At 42.4% G+C, this 17831-nt stretch overlaps 1 protein-coding gene across 1 annotated transcript; it reads right to left on the reverse strand.

Moving 5' to 3' along the window:
- Nucleotides 1-373: 373 nt before the first annotated feature.
- Nucleotides 374-16740, reverse strand: LOC115759269 (liver carboxylesterase 1). The gene is made up of 4 exons (XM_030700171.1): nucleotides 16686-16740; nucleotides 11910-12001; nucleotides 2387-3460; nucleotides 374-1589 (listed from the first exon to the last, which is right to left on the reverse strand). The coding sequence occupies exons 1-4, from the start codon at nucleotides 16738-16740 to the stop codon at nucleotides 441-443; spliced, it is 2370 nt and encodes a 789-aa protein (XP_030556031.1). The 3' UTR covers nucleotides 374-440.
- Between the last annotated feature and the right edge of the window lie 1091 nt (nucleotides 16741-17831).

A 17831-nucleotide genomic window follows, 5' to 3' on the forward strand; every position in this document is an offset into this window, starting at 1 on the left:
CACCCACAGCCACCCCGCCCCCTTCACACGACTTTCACTTGAAGCTTATGCTCTTTGTTTGCGCTGGGTTGCCATTGACGACGTAGCGCCCCTAGCGGCCCACTCCTGCTCCGGATGCGGGCTTCGCATCTGCCCACAAGTTTTAAAACTTTGCTTTTGTTTAAATTTTGCGTGCGGCGGGTGGCCGGAAATTTGCTTATCGGCGCATTTCAGTGACTGCTGCGGCGCTCTCTGCCCCAAAACCAAAGTCAATAGAGAGATTAGCGTCAGGCACAGAGCTGTGTGTATGGGTGTGTGTGTGTGTGTGTGTGTGTGTGTGTGCGAGCTGTGCTAATTGAGTGTCGGGTCATGGCAACCAGCAGCTTATATCAATAACGACGGCTTTATTCAATATGCAACACGGCCGCGCCCCCAACCCAAACTAGATATACAAGAAAAACTTAGAGCAAGCCCAAGCCCAAGCCGCCGCCGCGTCTGTTGTTGTTGTTGTTGCCGCCACCGCCCAGGCCTAGAGTTTGTCCCACACCGCCCAGGCCCAGCTTATTTCCCACGCCGCCCACTGTTTGTCCCACGCCGCCCACCGTCTGTCCCACGCCGCCACCCAGCTGGCCCAGCAGGCCGCCCAGCGCGGCGCAGCTCGTGGAGCTAAGCGGTGACAGCGAGGCGCCCAGCACGGACAGCTCACAGAAGCGGAAATCGGAGGCCGCCTCCAGTTGGGTGTCGACCTTGATGAAGGGCGTGCCGCCGCCCGTGATGCTCTGGAACAGCTTGGAGGTCACAGTGCCGTCCTTCTTCTCGCCCTGCTTGGCGAACTGCAGCAGCATATCGATGAGATTCTTGCGCACCAGCAGATCATCCTCGCTGGTGAGACGCGTCTCCGGCAACGGCTCGCCGAATATATCATTCGCATCGAACATGTATCCCAGCTCATCGCCATGGGCCACCAGCTCCGGCTTGTCCTGCGCCTGCTCCGACACAATGGGCAGTCCGCGCAAAAAGTTAATGCCCTTCGACTTGGTGCCATTGTACTCAAAGCTGTACATGTAGGCGGGCGCCAGTTTGGACCACACTTGTGTGGTCAGCACTGCGGGCAAATTGAAGAGCACGTCTGTGGTGGACTCCACTACCTTGGCCAGAACCTGATCTACATTCAGCGCTTGCGGCACCTTCCACACATCCTGCAGCGTGGGCGTCAGCACGTTCGTCAGACCCGGCAGCACCGGCTTGGCAATGTCACCGGTCAGCTTATCGATGCGTAGGAAGCCGGTCAACTGCTTCAGTGCACCCTGCAGCGAGCCCAGAAACTGCTCGACGGAGCCGTAAACCTTATTAAGCGTATCCACCGTCACCGAGTTGGCCGTCTCGTGCTTGGTCACGCCCGTCAGCAGCGGTATTCCTGTGTAGTTGCCACTGCGCAGCTGCTGCTCCGGCTCACCGATCAGCAAACTGGGCAACGAACGGTAGTCGTCCTCCGCCTCCATGTGCGGCTGGAAGCCCGTGTTGCCAGTAAGACCCTTGACCAAAGCTCGACCAGCCAGACGCTCCGTTTGCACCTTGGCATCGTTCTGAATGATCTCCTCGGCGGATTTCTTGGAAGGGACATGAAAATTGTACTTTAAAAAATATATATATGTATATTCTAACTCAGCTTAAAAACCAATGAGCATTATAATTGAACTATGTAATAAAGTACTTAATAGCTGCAATGCGGAATCAAACATAGACTGCATGTTACGTGCATGTTAAGCAACTGATAATTTTTACATATGTTTTAAGCATTAAAGAACTGAACAACTGCAATGCGGCATCTAACATAAATGGCATCTTAAATGCCTTCTAGGCAACTGTTAATTAGTTAACAGAGAACTTAATCTGTAAACCTTGCGCTAACAGATTGCCATGGAACTTACTTTAATAGTTTTAATTGACTATCTGCAGATGTGCTAGCTTGATGGCTTTTATACCTAATTTTATTCAATACGAAGGCTAGCAAAGCTATTACATGTGTGGTCAAGACGGCTAAAATATGTCTGGAAAAAAGTTACTTATGGCAAATAAAATTAGCATACTAGCAAAATTCAGTCTCGGTAAATACCCTTACAAAGAACAAGTTTTCAAACATTGTGTTGTCTGAAAAGGTTTTTCCATAGTTGAGCTTAATAAAATGAATTTGTATAATACAAATAATACAAATTTGTGATAACGGAAAACTAGTATTTGAACAGAAACATATTAAAAGCTGTGTGTTAACAGTAACCACCTCACATTTCCCACAATTTCAAAATGTAAAGGCGAAAGTTCATATTAAATAGTTATTGAAATAACAAATCTGCTATTTTTTATAGCCTGGATTTGCCTTTACCCAATTTCCCCCTCCCGTACTCACCGCTCGCATACAGTTAACAATTTCCAGCTCATTGCCAGTGGGACAGTTATTGATCTTGGCCACCTCCTGCACACTCTGCACCGGCTCCTTATCCATGGCATACTGCGACAATGCTGTGCCCGACATGGCCACCACACCGTGGACATCACCACCACTGCGCGCCGCCCGCGACATGGACAAGTACATGGCACTGGCGGCGCCCGAACCATGTCCTATGGCCTGCACATTCTTGGGATTGCCGCCAAAGTTGGCGATGTAGTCGGTGACCCAGCGCAGGGCGGCGGCCAGATCGAACATGGCCAGATTGCCGTCAAACTCCTTAGTGCCATCGCCCAAGATACCCAGCGAGCCGAGTCGATACTGAGGTGCCACGACAATGGCGCCCTGTTGGGCCATGGGCGTGGCATCATATTGAGCAGCGGAACCGTAACGAAAGCCACCCGGATGTATCCATACAAATACCGGCAATCCCGTCGTCTCATCCGGCATCTGCGGCGTGTACACGTTCACCAGCAGGCAATTCTCATCGCCGATGATGCGCCTCGGCTGCTGCGGATGCGGCTGTATGCAGGGCGAGCCATGCCGAGTGGCATTTATGTCCCCGCTGAGGCGCTTGTAGACGGGACGCGAATAGCGCAGCGCACCCACCGGCGGCTCAGCGTAGTGTATGCCCAGAAAGCTGTAGATGCCCGTGTTGGGATTCCGGTAGCCCTCAATGCGTGTATCGCGATTGAAGACGCGTGCAAATACAACCGGATCATCAACGGGCGGTGGCTTTGCACTTTTGCCACCCACAATGCGCTTCACGCGACGATGCGACAACGACGATGTTTCCGACCCCGACTCCGATTCCGACTCCAATTGCAATTCAGATTGCAACTGCTCCAAGGTCAGCGCGTCGACGACCAACTGCAGCCCCAGCAGCAGCGATAAAATGTTCCGCTTCGCCAATGTTCGCATTGTGTTTCGCTCGATTGCCAGCTTGGAACTGGGCAACTGTTTCAGTTGCCGGCGCTCTCCAAGCTCAGCGACTCTTAACAAGGCCGGCAACTTGCCCGGCTTGGCGATAAAAAAATAAATAAATCAACAACAACAATTGCGTTGAGCTTTAATAAAATTAAAGATTTGCTTTTGTGCTGCTCACGATCATCCAGTAGCTATTTCAGACTATATTTATACACGATTGTTTATACACATCTATGTGGATAGCCTATAGAGAGTTTTTATTTAACATTCTAATCACGTTCCATAGAACTACAAAAATACCAAATTCAAGCTGCGACTTCTTGCGATTAAATCGTAAGGTCGCAACGGCTGCGAAATGCACTATTAAAAGCAATAAATAGATAATATTTTATCGCGATTCTTTGTAAATTTAAAATGAAAGAAAATATTAAAACTCATTTTAATATAAAACAATATAAAACAAGACAGCTGACAATATTACGAAATTATTTAAAGAACTACTTCCGCAGTACCAAAACAATAGATTATAGTTAGAACAATACAAACAATAATCTTTCAGGAAACGACCTAAGCAATGGTATTTAATAGAGAAATTATCATATAAATGTTATAAATAAAAAAAAGTGTATACGTATTTCAATATAAACAACAATAAAAAGGAAACTAGTTCTTGCATCTCTCCGCTTTCAAAGAGATTATTTATATTTATAAAAAATAATATACTCTTTGCTTGGCATGAATAATTGCTTAATGCAAAAATATAATACGCGTAGCATATCACTTATAGGATTCAGAAGCCCCGATGGAACTACAATAGTTGGATAACCTTGTGGCATTCGAGATGAACATCAAGTTTTCTGTCTTGGTCGACAGTTTCGACTTACTCATATATCATTTCAGCTGATTTAATGTATGTGAAATGGTAATCGCTTAAATATTTAATTATTTTATAACAGCCGCTTCTTATCGCAGCCCCGCCCCGCACCGCCAGCGCCCAACTACATAAAACTGGTCCGTTGGGTTTTCCCACAGGCCCAGTGTTCCTCATTTAATTGTCGCTGTTGTCGATTGTTGAGTGCGCTGAATCAAGTTAAGACTACAAAAAGGCAAAATATATATGCTTATAGGCATGAGCGAAATATGAATGCGATTTTAAAGCCTCAGCATGAGCTCTCTCCGGCGGCTGCCAGCCCGTGGAATGGGTCGTACTTTAGCAGCTTTGCAGCATTATCTGGGCAGATGAATTATATGCTCAACATATTTACGACTAAACACTGCCGCACAGACACGCATGCGAGTGGGGCAGGCGGAAACGGAAACGAAACTGGCAAATATTATGAAACGAGTGCCTGTTCTGATTTTAAGTTTCTTGACCCCAGTCCGCGCCCCCTTGCTAAAGATGAAAGAGCAGCCCGGGATTAGGCCAGTCAGACAGCACGCAATGCCAGCCACACTCTGCCACATGAATCTCAATGCTGTTGTTTGGACGGCGACCACGTACGTCCACTGATTTGTCTCTGCAAGTGGCGACTCCGAGTTCCTAGCCAACCCCCTGGACAGCTTCCATTTCTATGTCTCATGTGCGACATGAGACACACAATGCGCAAAATGACATTTAAAGTTACGACAATATAATTAAGTAGACTGCTGGGAGTTGCTGCTGGCAAGGAATAATTATATATACACTCGCATGGATGTGGCAGCAGCAAGAGGCATGCAACACTTTTGTGCTACACACACGCACACTCAATGTGTGCCATGTCGCAGCAGTTCCAGCTTGCCAGCTCGGACAGTCACGCCTACACATTTAACGAGCTTTATCTTTTTGTATACCCTGTAACAACAAAATTACTCAAAAAGGGTAACATTAAGTTGTAGCACGTGAATGTTGGCCAAAGGACTCTACAATTATCAATATATTTATATGCTTAAGCAACACTGGCAATAGCTTAACAAGAGAAGTAAGGAGTCAATGTATATATAAATTTATTACAGGGTATCTTTCAAGCACGTTCTAAATTAACTTACTGCCGCTTCCCTTTGTTTTCAGTTGCTGCTGCATAGAGTCTAGTCTTTAAAAAGTTATTAATCTTCAGCTATCGAGTAAATATTTTACTTTTAATTGAGTTTTAAATGTAGCCCCCGACAATTTGCATAAAAGCTGACAACATGCCAAAATGTTCTGTTATCCTTTGGTTATCCTTGGACCTGCGTGCTTGCTAAATATGCACGTCGCATACACCCCGTAGAAAAACATAAGCACACATATCAATCATGCAGGTTGTGAAAGCAGCTGCTAAAAGTCATAATTACATGCAAGATTGAATTTTAATTTGATTTCAAGCAAGCAAAAGAGAGCGCAAGGTGTAAGAGTAAAAATTAATAAGGCATTAGATACCCAGTACGTAAGTTAATGCTCAGTGTTGGTAAACTAGCGATGGCACTATCGATATCGTGTCAATATCGATTATGAATGTTATCGACAACGAAAATGAAAACCCAGTGAACGGATTGAACCAATGCTTTTACTTGCAGTTTGCTTCGTAAGCGTGGTTTTCTACATCTTCCGTCTGCGAAGTTCGAAGTTTGTTATCCGAATTATATGTATAATAATAAAGAGCTTGTTTTAGTGTTTAACACTGATATCTACAATACAAACTACGTCAAGGAAATTTTGCATAAAACCTTTTAGTATTGAATTGGGTATAGATCATAATTCATTTCAAAAGGACTTTAATCAAATGCTATATTACTAAGTGTTATTAAGAAAACATCTCGCAATGTGAAATATACTTAATTTACCGAACGAAGTATATCATGATTCGTGCTAAACATGAGATTTCCCCGCAACACCCTCTTTAGATCCACAGCGCGCTTTTATTAATTGCTTTGCCTGTTCCGTTCCATCTTTCAAGAAAACTTCTGCCTAATTTTTCTTCATTTTTTTCTTCTTTTTTCGTTGTGCCACACGCAACACGTTTTGGATTTTTCCAGCACACGATGCTGCTTTGCTGTTCTTTTCTTGTTTTTCTGCTTCGGAATAGCGTGTGCTGAGCCCATGACTGGGATCCGGGATCTGGTTTCCAGCTGCTGTTGATGCGTTTCTAATGTGCAAAATATTAATTATAAAATAATAATTGAATTGTGTGTTGGCCGTCTGGCAGCTCTGCTGAAAGGTGAATAATACCATACGCAATCCGGACGGTTATTGTCTAGATATCCTTTACACGCCAAGAGTTCATTAGCAGTTCGAGGGAAACAACAAATTGTGCGCATCTGTTGGATTTCATAAATTGAAATAAGCTGCAACGTAGATTACTATTTAATAGGATCAACAAATAAGTCTCATAACAGATTAAATATAGTTAATGGAAACGGCAGGTGCTCGCCAGATAAGAGAAAAATTAAAAAAATGTTTATTATTTTAGCTGGATAACCTAACAAATTACATAAAGATACGCTTATTTATAAATATATATATTATAATATAATATACAATAAAAAATATAATACGAATAAATAAATAGACAACTCTTATAATAATTTTCAGGAAATTTTACAGTGTTTTTATATTTCCGTTCTATATATTCATTTCTCTCTAAGAGTATTTAACTTGTAGCCTTATGAACACAGTTTCTCAAATTTTGTTAAAAAATGTCCCTGCCTAACTAAGGTCAAAAACTATTCAAGCCGCTTAACCACAACCGCTTCGTGCGATGATTCTTCAATTCTCATCTCATTTCTTTTATGCAAAACTAAACCCATTCATTGCTCATAACACACATTTAATTTTAAGAAATTCGCATCAGAAGCCAGAAAATTTGGTCAGCAGCCGCAATCATTTTTTGTGGCCTTCGTTCTGGCCAAAATTCATTTTAGTTTGTTGAGAAAACTGTGAAAACTGAGAAAACTGGCCGCAATGGGCATAAACGAGAAGAAAAGTGCGGTTACAATGCCTGTCAATGGCAAGAACTAGCAGGATATGCAACTTTTGAGCTGGAAGACCGCAAAAATAATGAGCTAATAGAAGGAGTTCGGCTAGTTAATACCCTGTACTGAAGCTTAGAGGTAGCTCAAATAACTTTCAATGCAGACAATAACTTTATGTCGAACTTTTTATATGAATTGTTAATAAGCTTTCAGCGTAAATAATTATAATAGTTTAGATATTTAATAAACATTAAATATTTAGAACAAAAGTTTCATATATACGACCAGAATTGGCTAGATTTCATTAATAGCAGTTTCTGCACAAGACTAGTTATTTTGCATGGAATGGCGATGCTTGTTTTACTACTTAGTGCCTTACAGGGTATCAAAGAAACAAAGCAAATTGAAATGAATGCCATGTGGTAAAAGTTTTGTGGCAACTACAACAACAACAACGGCAACTCAAGTGCAACAATGGGCCACATAAATGACAAAAGCAATAACATAATCCTTTTGCTGCCGCCCCCTAAAAACTTTTGCGGTTCAATTTGAAAAGGAAGCACGCACACAGATACCCAGCCACACACAAAGCAATACACTTATTCACACAACGCATGTAAAATTTTAATTAAACTAATGAAATTGTACGGCTAAGGACATAACTTGGCAAATAAACAAAGAGCAAAAAAAAAAAACAAAATGGGATACGGAAATGTTCTGGCTCTCAGTTCGGGTAGCAATTCCTTTTTTTTCGGGTTCGACTGAACATTAAAAATTAACTGGCGGAATAATCGAAACTGTTAAAACGTTAATTTAACACTTAAACAAGCTAAACCGCAGGGCAGCCTTAACAGTGTCCTGTTCAGTTGTAACTGTGCGTGTGTGTGTGTGTGCATTCCAATTGGCAGCTTCTGTGTGTCACATTTAATGCAAGAGCGGAATTCCATTAAACGACGACCACAGGCAGCAAGCCACCAATTCAACCCGAAACCACCCAAACACCCAGCCGCGCAGAGGAAACGCATTTGTGGTGCCAAATAAACACGCACACACACGTAGACTCACACAAATACACACGGACACAAGGACAGCCCAGGCACTCCACAACTGACTGCGTTGATCCACCCAAACTCTGGCCTCAACCCTCGCTCTTGTTCTGCAGCATATTGCAGATGTTTAAACATAAAGCCGGGCACAGTGTTGGGGTTCGGGGCTCCAAAGAATCACAACGACTTGCCTGAAACGCCCCCGCACCCACACACACACACGCACTCACAAAGCGGCAAACACACACGTATGTAATGTACATTACTGTGTGCGCACACATAAATTGCAATCGGAATATCAAATTGGCAGCAGGACGAAGCAGGACCGCAGCCCTCTCGTTTGTCCTGCGCGTTTGTCGTTGCTCGTGATTTTATCAATTCAATAAAAACCAAATAAAATCAGTACAAATGCAAATACCATTAATGTATTGGGTTTAACTTTGTTTTTGTTTCCCTCTCAATTGTTTTGCTTCAATTTTTTTTTTACTCGAAATGTGCGGGGCAGCTTTATGCATTTTCTTTTCCCTCTATATTTTTTTGGTATTTATGTTTTTCATATTTCTTTTGCATTATTTACGCTATTGTGCGTTTTTATAGTTGACTGGGGCACATGTGAACAGAGCACGTAAAAAGGGCACTGAAATACTTTAAAGAATTTTATGGCAGTAAAAAAAATAGCTAAAGTTTTTACCGGGGCAAAGTTTGCTTAAACTTTTGAAATATTCACATTCTTGTTGGAATTTGTTAAGCATATTTTCATTGAATATAGGAATATAAATATCGCCAATTTATATTCGAAATATGCCTGGTGAAATCGATGTTTTACTTTTATGACTGAAAATTTAGAAAAAGTTTGACTTAATATTTAAGTAACCAAGAAGGAGGTTAGAAATGAAAAGAATAATTTGGCTGTTTTTAACGAGTATAACTAACTAGCTCAAATATAAATGCTTAGCGACCATTCATTAAGAAATATATATATTTTATATTTTTATCAGTTCTTCAGGAGTCATAATAAGGGAACTCTCGTTAGTTTTGATTAATCGCAACCTATCTTTAACTTTTAATTGACATTTAAAACCTTTCTTTATACAAAAATTACTCTTCAATTCATGTCAAATTCTTTGAGCTTACACGCCGCAGCTATGCAAATCATTTAGAGCTTATTTGATGCCATCATTTGAGAGATAACCCTCCCAGTATTAAGCCCCATATATCTCTATATAGAGCCTAATCATTAAGGGCACTGACCCATCAATTTGATGCGCCTGCTGATGAACCCAAAACGTAATTCTTTCACATCGACCCGTATAAAACAGCCTAATTAACTCATTAGACAATGTCACAGTATCCCAGATGGGTCAGAAAAAAATGTATTTGTACGAGCAAGAAGAAGCAGCAGTGGCATGTTAAATGTGCAGCATTTACACGCTCATTTGTTGACAAACAAATTACACGAAGGATTTGCTGCAAATTACGCGCCATTTTTCAACACTTTTCTTTCAAATCCGGGCAAACAAAAAAAGCACCCAAACACACAAAAAAGAACCCAAAAATACCGTTAGCCATACAATCCGGTTCAATGTGTACATATGTCCCATGAAATTTAATTTAATCAAAGGGCAAGCAGGCCAGCGCGGCGTGACAGGAACAGGAACTGGAGCGGCAGCAGGAGCGGGAGCGGGTGCAGAGGAAGTGGCAGCAGGCAGCACAAATCAATCTCCAGGCTCCCACAGGCAGATGTAAAAGGGATGAGGAGGCGCGGGGTGGCGGGAAGGCGTTGCCAAATGAAATTGCTTTAAGCAGCGCGCAACGCACTTTGTGTCTCTTGTCCCTTGTCTCTTGTCCAGGGCTCGCCCTCAGCCGTTGTCCTTAGCCAGTGTCCTTTTGGCCCATTGCTGATTGTCTGACCGTAACTTGTTTGCTCGCCTTTAATTTCATTTGCGCGACGCCGACGCCAACGCCGATGTCGCCGTCGTCAATATCCCTGCTGGTCTTTAAGGCTGTGCAGCTGCAAAAAGGAGCTGCCAACCGGAGTTTGATTTCGCTTGCATTGTCCTTTTGTCTGCTCCCCTCTTCCGCATCCCTTTTTTTCGTCCTTTTTTTTTTTTTTTTTTGTTGCGCTTTAATTTACATGCTTGAACTGTCCTTGTAGCATTTAGCAATTCAGATTGTCCTGCTGCTGAGCCAGCCCCTTTTGGAGGGCGCGTGATTTATGCGCATATGCTATGAACCCCAATGACACTGGCCTAAAAGAAACTTTTGACTTATCTTTGGTTTAAGGAATGGGTTCAACATTAGAAGAAAGTTTCATGTGGGATTAAATGCACTAAAAAGTTAAAAGCTCTTACCTATGAGAAACAGACTGTTAGAAACATCTGTGACTAGAGCTTTGAAAGCACATCAAAGCTGAATATGTTATTAATTGAATAAGAACAGAAATGACTGCCTGCATTTTTTAAGAAAGTTTCAAATATAAGTGAGCAAAGCTTCGATTAATATGAAAGTAATTAATGAGATTTAAGCTATTAGAATGAAAGCTTAGACAGAAGCTGAGATCCAACGATTTGCAGTTGTGAGCATCGCTTTTAAACGGCGTGAAGCACATAAAAGCTCTGGCAGCTCGGACAATGCTAAACTCAACCTGAATTTAAACTGAAAGCTTTAGGTATTAAGCTTATCTGATTATATTAAACATATGATTTTTACTGAAATGTGAACTAGTGTCATTGTGCTATAAGCTCGAAATCGAACTTTGACCCTGACAAAGGGTAGCAATCCATGTAATTTTTCTTTGGCCATTTAAACGCTTGCCTGCTTGAGTTGGCCGAGAAAATGGAACTTTAATTTGCCACGGCTGATTGAATTAGGCGCGCATGATAAGGACCAAAGGCGGATATACATATGTGCATGGATATGTGTAAACGTTTCGATTTAAGGACCCTCAAGCACACACACACACATACACACACACCCATTAGCGATATCTGTGGGGCGACAACGACCCTTCAGACTGCCATAATAAATGGCGTCGCGACAGTTTCCTTTTAACAAAACTTTGTGTATCCGGTATTAAGAACCATCGTCTGGCTTGTAGCTAACGACAAGCACCACAAAACACCTGCGTCCACTCTCAGCAATAGAAACGAGGGGTTGTGTGGTGGGGGGTGGCAGGTTTGGGGGGATCGGAATCGCAGAGCAACGCGGCAACTGCACGCCACATAAATTCCAATGGTTTCGGCGGCATCGCCCACTTTCGGCGTGGCTTACAAGTTGGCAAATTTGTGAAAATTACTTTTTGTTTATTGTGCTGAAAGCCACGCTAAGCTTAATGTTAAGGCCAAGGTGCCCCAGAGCAGCCCATCTACCCATACACGAGCTAACCTCATAGCCGCCTGCCTCTGGCCAACAATAACATTGAGTTGTTCTCGTTGCGGTTGCCGCCTGACAATGTGCATACCCTGTATTTAATAATACGTGCGTGTGTGTGTGCAACTTGTGAAGTCCATGGAGAAGGCCTCGATTCTTCCAGTAAGTATTGTCTAGTGTCATGCATGTATCACGCATATTTAGTCTTTATGTCTTCCATTGGGAATTTCGAGTATAGAGAGTATGCCTAGTATGCCTCTTGCCTGGGTGCCCGCAATCGTTGTAGCGCGGAAGAGACACTTGTCTTAAACTATTTAAGTTTTTGATGAACACGAAACATTTCTAGAACTGAGTAAAATATATTAATTCCATTAATCATATCTCAAGAGATATCGAAATCTAATGCTCAATATAAGATTAAGATGCAGTTTAATCAGATATACATATTTATTTTATAGCTGAGTACAGGGTGTTTTACAGGCGCATACTTACAACTGGAGAACTTTTTTTTCTGCACTCTTGTTTTAATAATTTGCTCCACCTACATGGCCCATAAATCTACACTAAAGTGTGTGCGCGTGTGTGTGTGTGGTGTCGTTGTCGTTGTTGCTCCCGTTGTCCTTTCGGAAAACATACCACGCAGTAGCAGGCAGCGCACGAGCAATTGTTGTTTTCACACCATAATCATAAAAGGTACAAGCATAATTATTATTTTTATGTCCTGGCACTTATTGTAAAGCAGCAAATTGCCTGCCTCGGACCAACACGCGCATAAATATGCCCGCCCCGACAGCCAGGGATAGCCGGAAATGCGCTCTTTATATTAACAGAGATAACAACCCAAAAAAAAAGGTAAACAAAAGCAAAAACAAACAACAACAACAATGAAAACTGACCACGAGAAATGTAATTCTTGTGTTGTCACATGGCTAGCAAATATTTACGATGTTGCGAAATAAAAAATTATATTCTCCGAATTATTAACACTTTTTTTATCACATTCTCTTTGCGTGGAAATTTCTTTGTGCATAACTGAGATTTAGTTTAAGATATATGAACTGCAAAAGGATTTGCATAAACTGCTGCATTTCGATTGCAATTTTATTTCCAAGAATATCTTAATGCTCTTAAAGCAATCCAATTGATAGCACCAGGCCCATTTTATTTTATTGTGATTTGCTTAAGACTCAATAAATATTCATTTATTTGAGAACAAGCAAAATAGTTGAAATTGAGAAAGCAGCTGCATTACCAATACCTTAAACTGCTTTGATTCTTCCTAAGAGCTAATCAAATAAAACGAAACAAGCAAAAAAAAGGCTTGATGTCTCACACATATCATGTCAAATTTAGAATACCCTATTTAAAGGGTATTCGAAAGGGATGTCAATGTTGGCTCTTAGAAAATCAGTCAATTGTGCAGGTAAATGGACTGCAAGCCACGTTTCGGTAGCCCAAAAAAAATAAAGAAAGCAAGCGAGAAAAACACAAAATGTCCAGGGTTAAAGTCGCAAATGTTTTACAAACAATTGCACAAGCGATCCTATTCAATTTGAGAAAGGGTTGCCCGACCAAGCGGTCAGACTTAATCACTTTTCCGGCAGCCTTTCGATTCGCAATCCTTTTAAATGCACCCAATCTGAATTTATGAGCTGTGCGTGCTAGTTGCTAAAGAGCCCAAAAAGAGCACAAAAAACGAAAGAAAAAAAGGCGTATAATCTACGCCCCGAAGCATTTTTAATGCTAATTTATGGCGCGCGCACTCACATGTGGCAAGGCTTTTGGCTGCACCCTCGACTTATTTATGAGCTGCAGAAATATACATTAATTTGGATTTTTTTCATTTTTCATTTCGCTTTTTTTGGGTTTTGCAAATCTGTGTGGGAGTTACATGTGCATTTTGCATGGGCCCGGCAAGCGTCAGCGGAAATACCATTTTAATTAGTAAAAATTCCCAAAGCGCGTATACGTAATATTTTGCTAAGCGAAATCCTTTTCATACATAACTCAATACAGCTGCGGGGCATGTGAACTTTTTCACAGGCTAAGTAACGATGACAATATTCAATTTTGTTTGCACCGAGAGAAAAATATCAGATACTCATTAATATTTCTTATTTTGTTAAAATTGTTATTAGTTTTTCTGCGAGTGTAAAAATGTTAAGTTTTTTTTTTGTATAATTCTAAAATAAAGCAGATAATTATTTCTTTAAAGACAAACAAATATTTGCTTGTTTAGTTTGAAAACACTTAAATAAAAAAATTACTTGAACTTTTTTTTTTATTTTTAGAGGTGCTCAGCTTTATTTTCTTGTCAAGCTAAAAATTCCAACAATTATTTCGTAGATATATATGAATATTCTGTTTATACTGGTTTTCGATTCCTTTACCTTTGTTTAGCTACTTCTTGGCAGATCGGAGAGTTGAGAGATGTTATCTTAAAGAAATATCAGATTCATCCGAATAATTGCTAAAGCTAGTTATTTATATGAAATATATAAAAACGGTTTGACTTTTGCTAATTTAATTAAATGCCTGTTGTAGATAAATGTATACGCTTGTAAAGGATATTGAAGCTTCGACTTTTAGTGCCTTATTTTCAAATATCTTTCGTTATTGCAGCTCGTCGGAGAGTACAAAAATAACAAAGCTGAAAGCTGGCTAAAATTATGGTAAAACTTTTTAGCAGTTTAACAATAAAAAGCAAATGGCGCTAGATAGAACTTGTGCACAATGCCACGCCCACCAAAAGCATGCACACACACACACATATACACGTACACAGAGAGACAACCGCACATTAGTAGTTAGTGCAAGCAGGCGGCTTCAAACTTTTGAATAAATACAATAGATATGGCGGACAGGTTGGTGGAAAGGCGGGGATGTTGAGGTATGTTGTGGATGCGCGGGGGGTGGCCTCCCCGGGCGCCACTTTAGACAATGAACCGTGTAATGCTAAATATCGCGCTGGCAACCGCAGCCAGCCGTTACCGGCTCGGATAGGTATTCCGTTCAGTGTGGGAGTGTGGGCGTGGCCATGCAGCATAATTTTGTGCGCGGTTTGGCAACAATTGCTTTCATTAGAATTTTTTGATGCCGCTGACGCTGCTGCTGCTGCTGCTGGTAGTAGATGATGATGCGCCAACTTGGAGAAACCCCTTGATGTTTTGGCCGTTGTTGTTGTTATTGTTGTTTTGTGTCCTGCGGCCGCAGATACATTATCCGAAATTTGCATAAAATAAATAAATTAAATATGCCAGACATGCGGTGCGCCGTTGGTCGCCTGCTAGCCCTGGTCGGCCCGCCTGTGGCAGCCCTGGCCGGCTGCTCCCTGGCTTTGGCTCAAAGTTTTCATTTTATTATCACACGAGCGTGAGACTCAGCCAGCCATAGAGCAACAGCAGCGAGAGTGAGCGACCCAATAGTAGTCCCAAGCAGCAGCAGCAGCATTTTGAAGTTGGCCAACAGCAGGCGGCGATCTGTTGGCTTGTGGCAGCAACATTTGGTGGTGGCACCACCGATGGCGATGGCAATGGCGGCACAGGATGCGCTACGTTGCGTTTGCTTGTCATGCTCCGTTGCCTGATTTTTGTGCTGTCGCGTCCCTCGTCCTGAGCTTCATGCACGACTTGCTGCCGCTGCTGCTGCTGCTGCTGATGTTGCTGCCACTTTTTTGGGGCACATGGCCGCCCGCTACGAAATTGGTTCGTTTGGCTGGGCCGTGGGGCACTCCACTGGTCGCCGGGGCACTTAAATTTGCTGCCTGGCCCTGCCCTTTTTTGTTTTTGTTGTTTTTTGTTCGTTCTTGCCGCCGCCTGTTGTAGTTCAATTTGTGCGATGCGGCTTAATGAAATTCAGTTGTTAGTTGCTGCACGTTTATGTTGCATACATGAATTGCTGATAGATGTATGTGTGTGTGTGTGTGTGTGTGGCACTACGGTGCGTATGCGCTACATAAACCTAATTGGTGTGGCAAGGTCTGTGCTGCCAAAAGAGTTTAACCATATGGAAAAGGCGCTGCTGATGTTTAACATTGACACAACAGAGCGTATGATTTATGTGTGTTATAAGATGCTGAATAACTTCCTATTGAGACTTTACAAATCTCATAATGGAATGGCATCAAATATAAGTAAAAACTTATCTTCGATTCAAGTGAGACACCTCGAAAACTACAATTCTGGCAAGTTTTTAGAATTCCAATTTTCCAGTTTGATATTATTTTGATTACAAGATAGAGGAACTTCGTATACGAATTTTCTTTAGAAAATTCATGTACTTATAATAGGCAGCACAAAATACGAAAACAATGCTGGGAATAAAAAATAATTGAATGGATTGTGCTATAGGAAAAATTAATAAGTGTTTCGATGCATGAGAAGATTGCCTATATATAGTTGTATTTTTTGAACTATTAAAAATATAGTTATGTAACATTATCAATTGTTTACCTGAACCAAACCCAGCCCGCCGACAACTCTGATAATATTAAAATATGTAAGTAAAGTTGTTCTACTTGTTTTGGCAAATATTAGAAAACATTTACCGGCAACGCTGGGAATGTCCATAAATAACGCAGCACATCAGACTTGAAAGCAATAATTCATTCATAACCATAACAATATTTTGTATTCCTAAGCGCCCTTCGTGCTGGGATATACATATATTGTATGTAAATTGGCTTTTGTTTTTCCAAACGTATTCCTAGGCATTCCATTTATGTCAACACCTTGACAATCTCCAGCTGTCACAATCAAAACCCACTTACCTTACTGTCTTTTTGGTGCCCTTAAAAATTTCATTACGTCTGTCATAATTCAACGTCAACAGCGACAACTGCGCCCCGCCCCGCCTGCTCCCATCGTCTGGGAATTTTTGGAGCTTGCTTTTGCTGAGGGTTTATCGCTAGCGAAACATCTGCCTTCTCTAAAATATTCAATAAAGCAATCAAATAAATCTTCCAACATGCCTCATTTATTGCAGATTACCATGCCACGGCGCAGGCTCTCCTAGATGCTGCTCCTGCTGCTGCTGCTGCTGCATGTGGCGCAAGGCGCCACAAACTGCAGCCCCACAGGCAGGGAGCCGGGGAGGTGGGGAGGTGGTGAGGTGGGGAGGACTCTGTGCTGTACGCACGTACGGGCTGGCGGAGGCTGGGGCACTATCATTACCACGCCCCTGGGCAGCTGCTGGCTCGCAGTCAGGCGCAGCACTTGTAATCAGCAGGCGGTCTTGGGGGGCGCTCAAAATGTGTGAAGGGGCAGGGAAGCAGAGGGGGAGGGGGGCGTGCTGATACGGTAAGTGAACCTTCAATTATATAAAATGAGCACTGAGAGCGTAGATTATCTCATTAAAGGCGCGCACATGATTTTTTTTTTAAATTCCGCTCACATGAACTGGCGACAGGCTGAAGGGTCAGGGGTAGCTCCTGGGCTGTGGGGAGGGGCAGGTCGGGGGTTGGTAATTCCACAGACAAACTAAAACCGAAAGCGCAGCGCGTTTTGGGCCATTTGGCGTCTGCCCGAAAAGTGAAAGCGTCTCGCGACTTGCGCGACACATTCACCATTTTCTTTGCTCGCATTTTCAGTTCACACACACACACATACACACACACATACGCAGACCATTTCCAACACTTTCCTTTCCTTTGCTCACACTTTCGCTTCGGTCGTCTTGTGATTCTGGTCTATAAATTTATATATGGCCAAGGAATGCGTGTTTAATGGCCAACAATGTGCGTATGGCTGTGCCCCGGCTTTAAGCACGTGCTCGCTGTTAGTGTGTGCATGTGTGTGTCTATAGTTGTGTGTGTGTGTGTGTGTGTGTGCCAATTGCTCGCCGAGGCAAAGCGCCATTTATTATGCTTCAAATTTTTCGGCTGCTGGAATTTTACGCCGCTGTGCAAATGCCATTTTAGAAGATGTTTTATGTGTGTGTTGACATTTTTATTGCGGCAACATGTGTCGAAATTCATAGCCCCTACCGCCCCCGCCAGCTAGCTCCCACCCCGCCCCGGCCCATAGACCATATGAGCAGCACATGGCTGCAGTTGACTATGTCTCTCCGTCCGTCTGTTTGTCTGCCTGTCTGATAGTGTTTGTAGCAGTTGTTGTTTGGATTGTGGAATGTGCGAC

The sequence above is a fragment of the Drosophila novamexicana genome, unplaced genomic scaffold (assembly GCF_003285875.2).
Source record: "Drosophila novamexicana strain 15010-1031.04,08,12 unplaced genomic scaffold, DnovRS2.1 tig00000193-arrow-pilon, whole genome shotgun sequence".
Classification (NCBI taxonomy): domain Eukaryota; kingdom Metazoa; phylum Arthropoda; class Insecta; order Diptera; family Drosophilidae; genus Drosophila; species Drosophila novamexicana.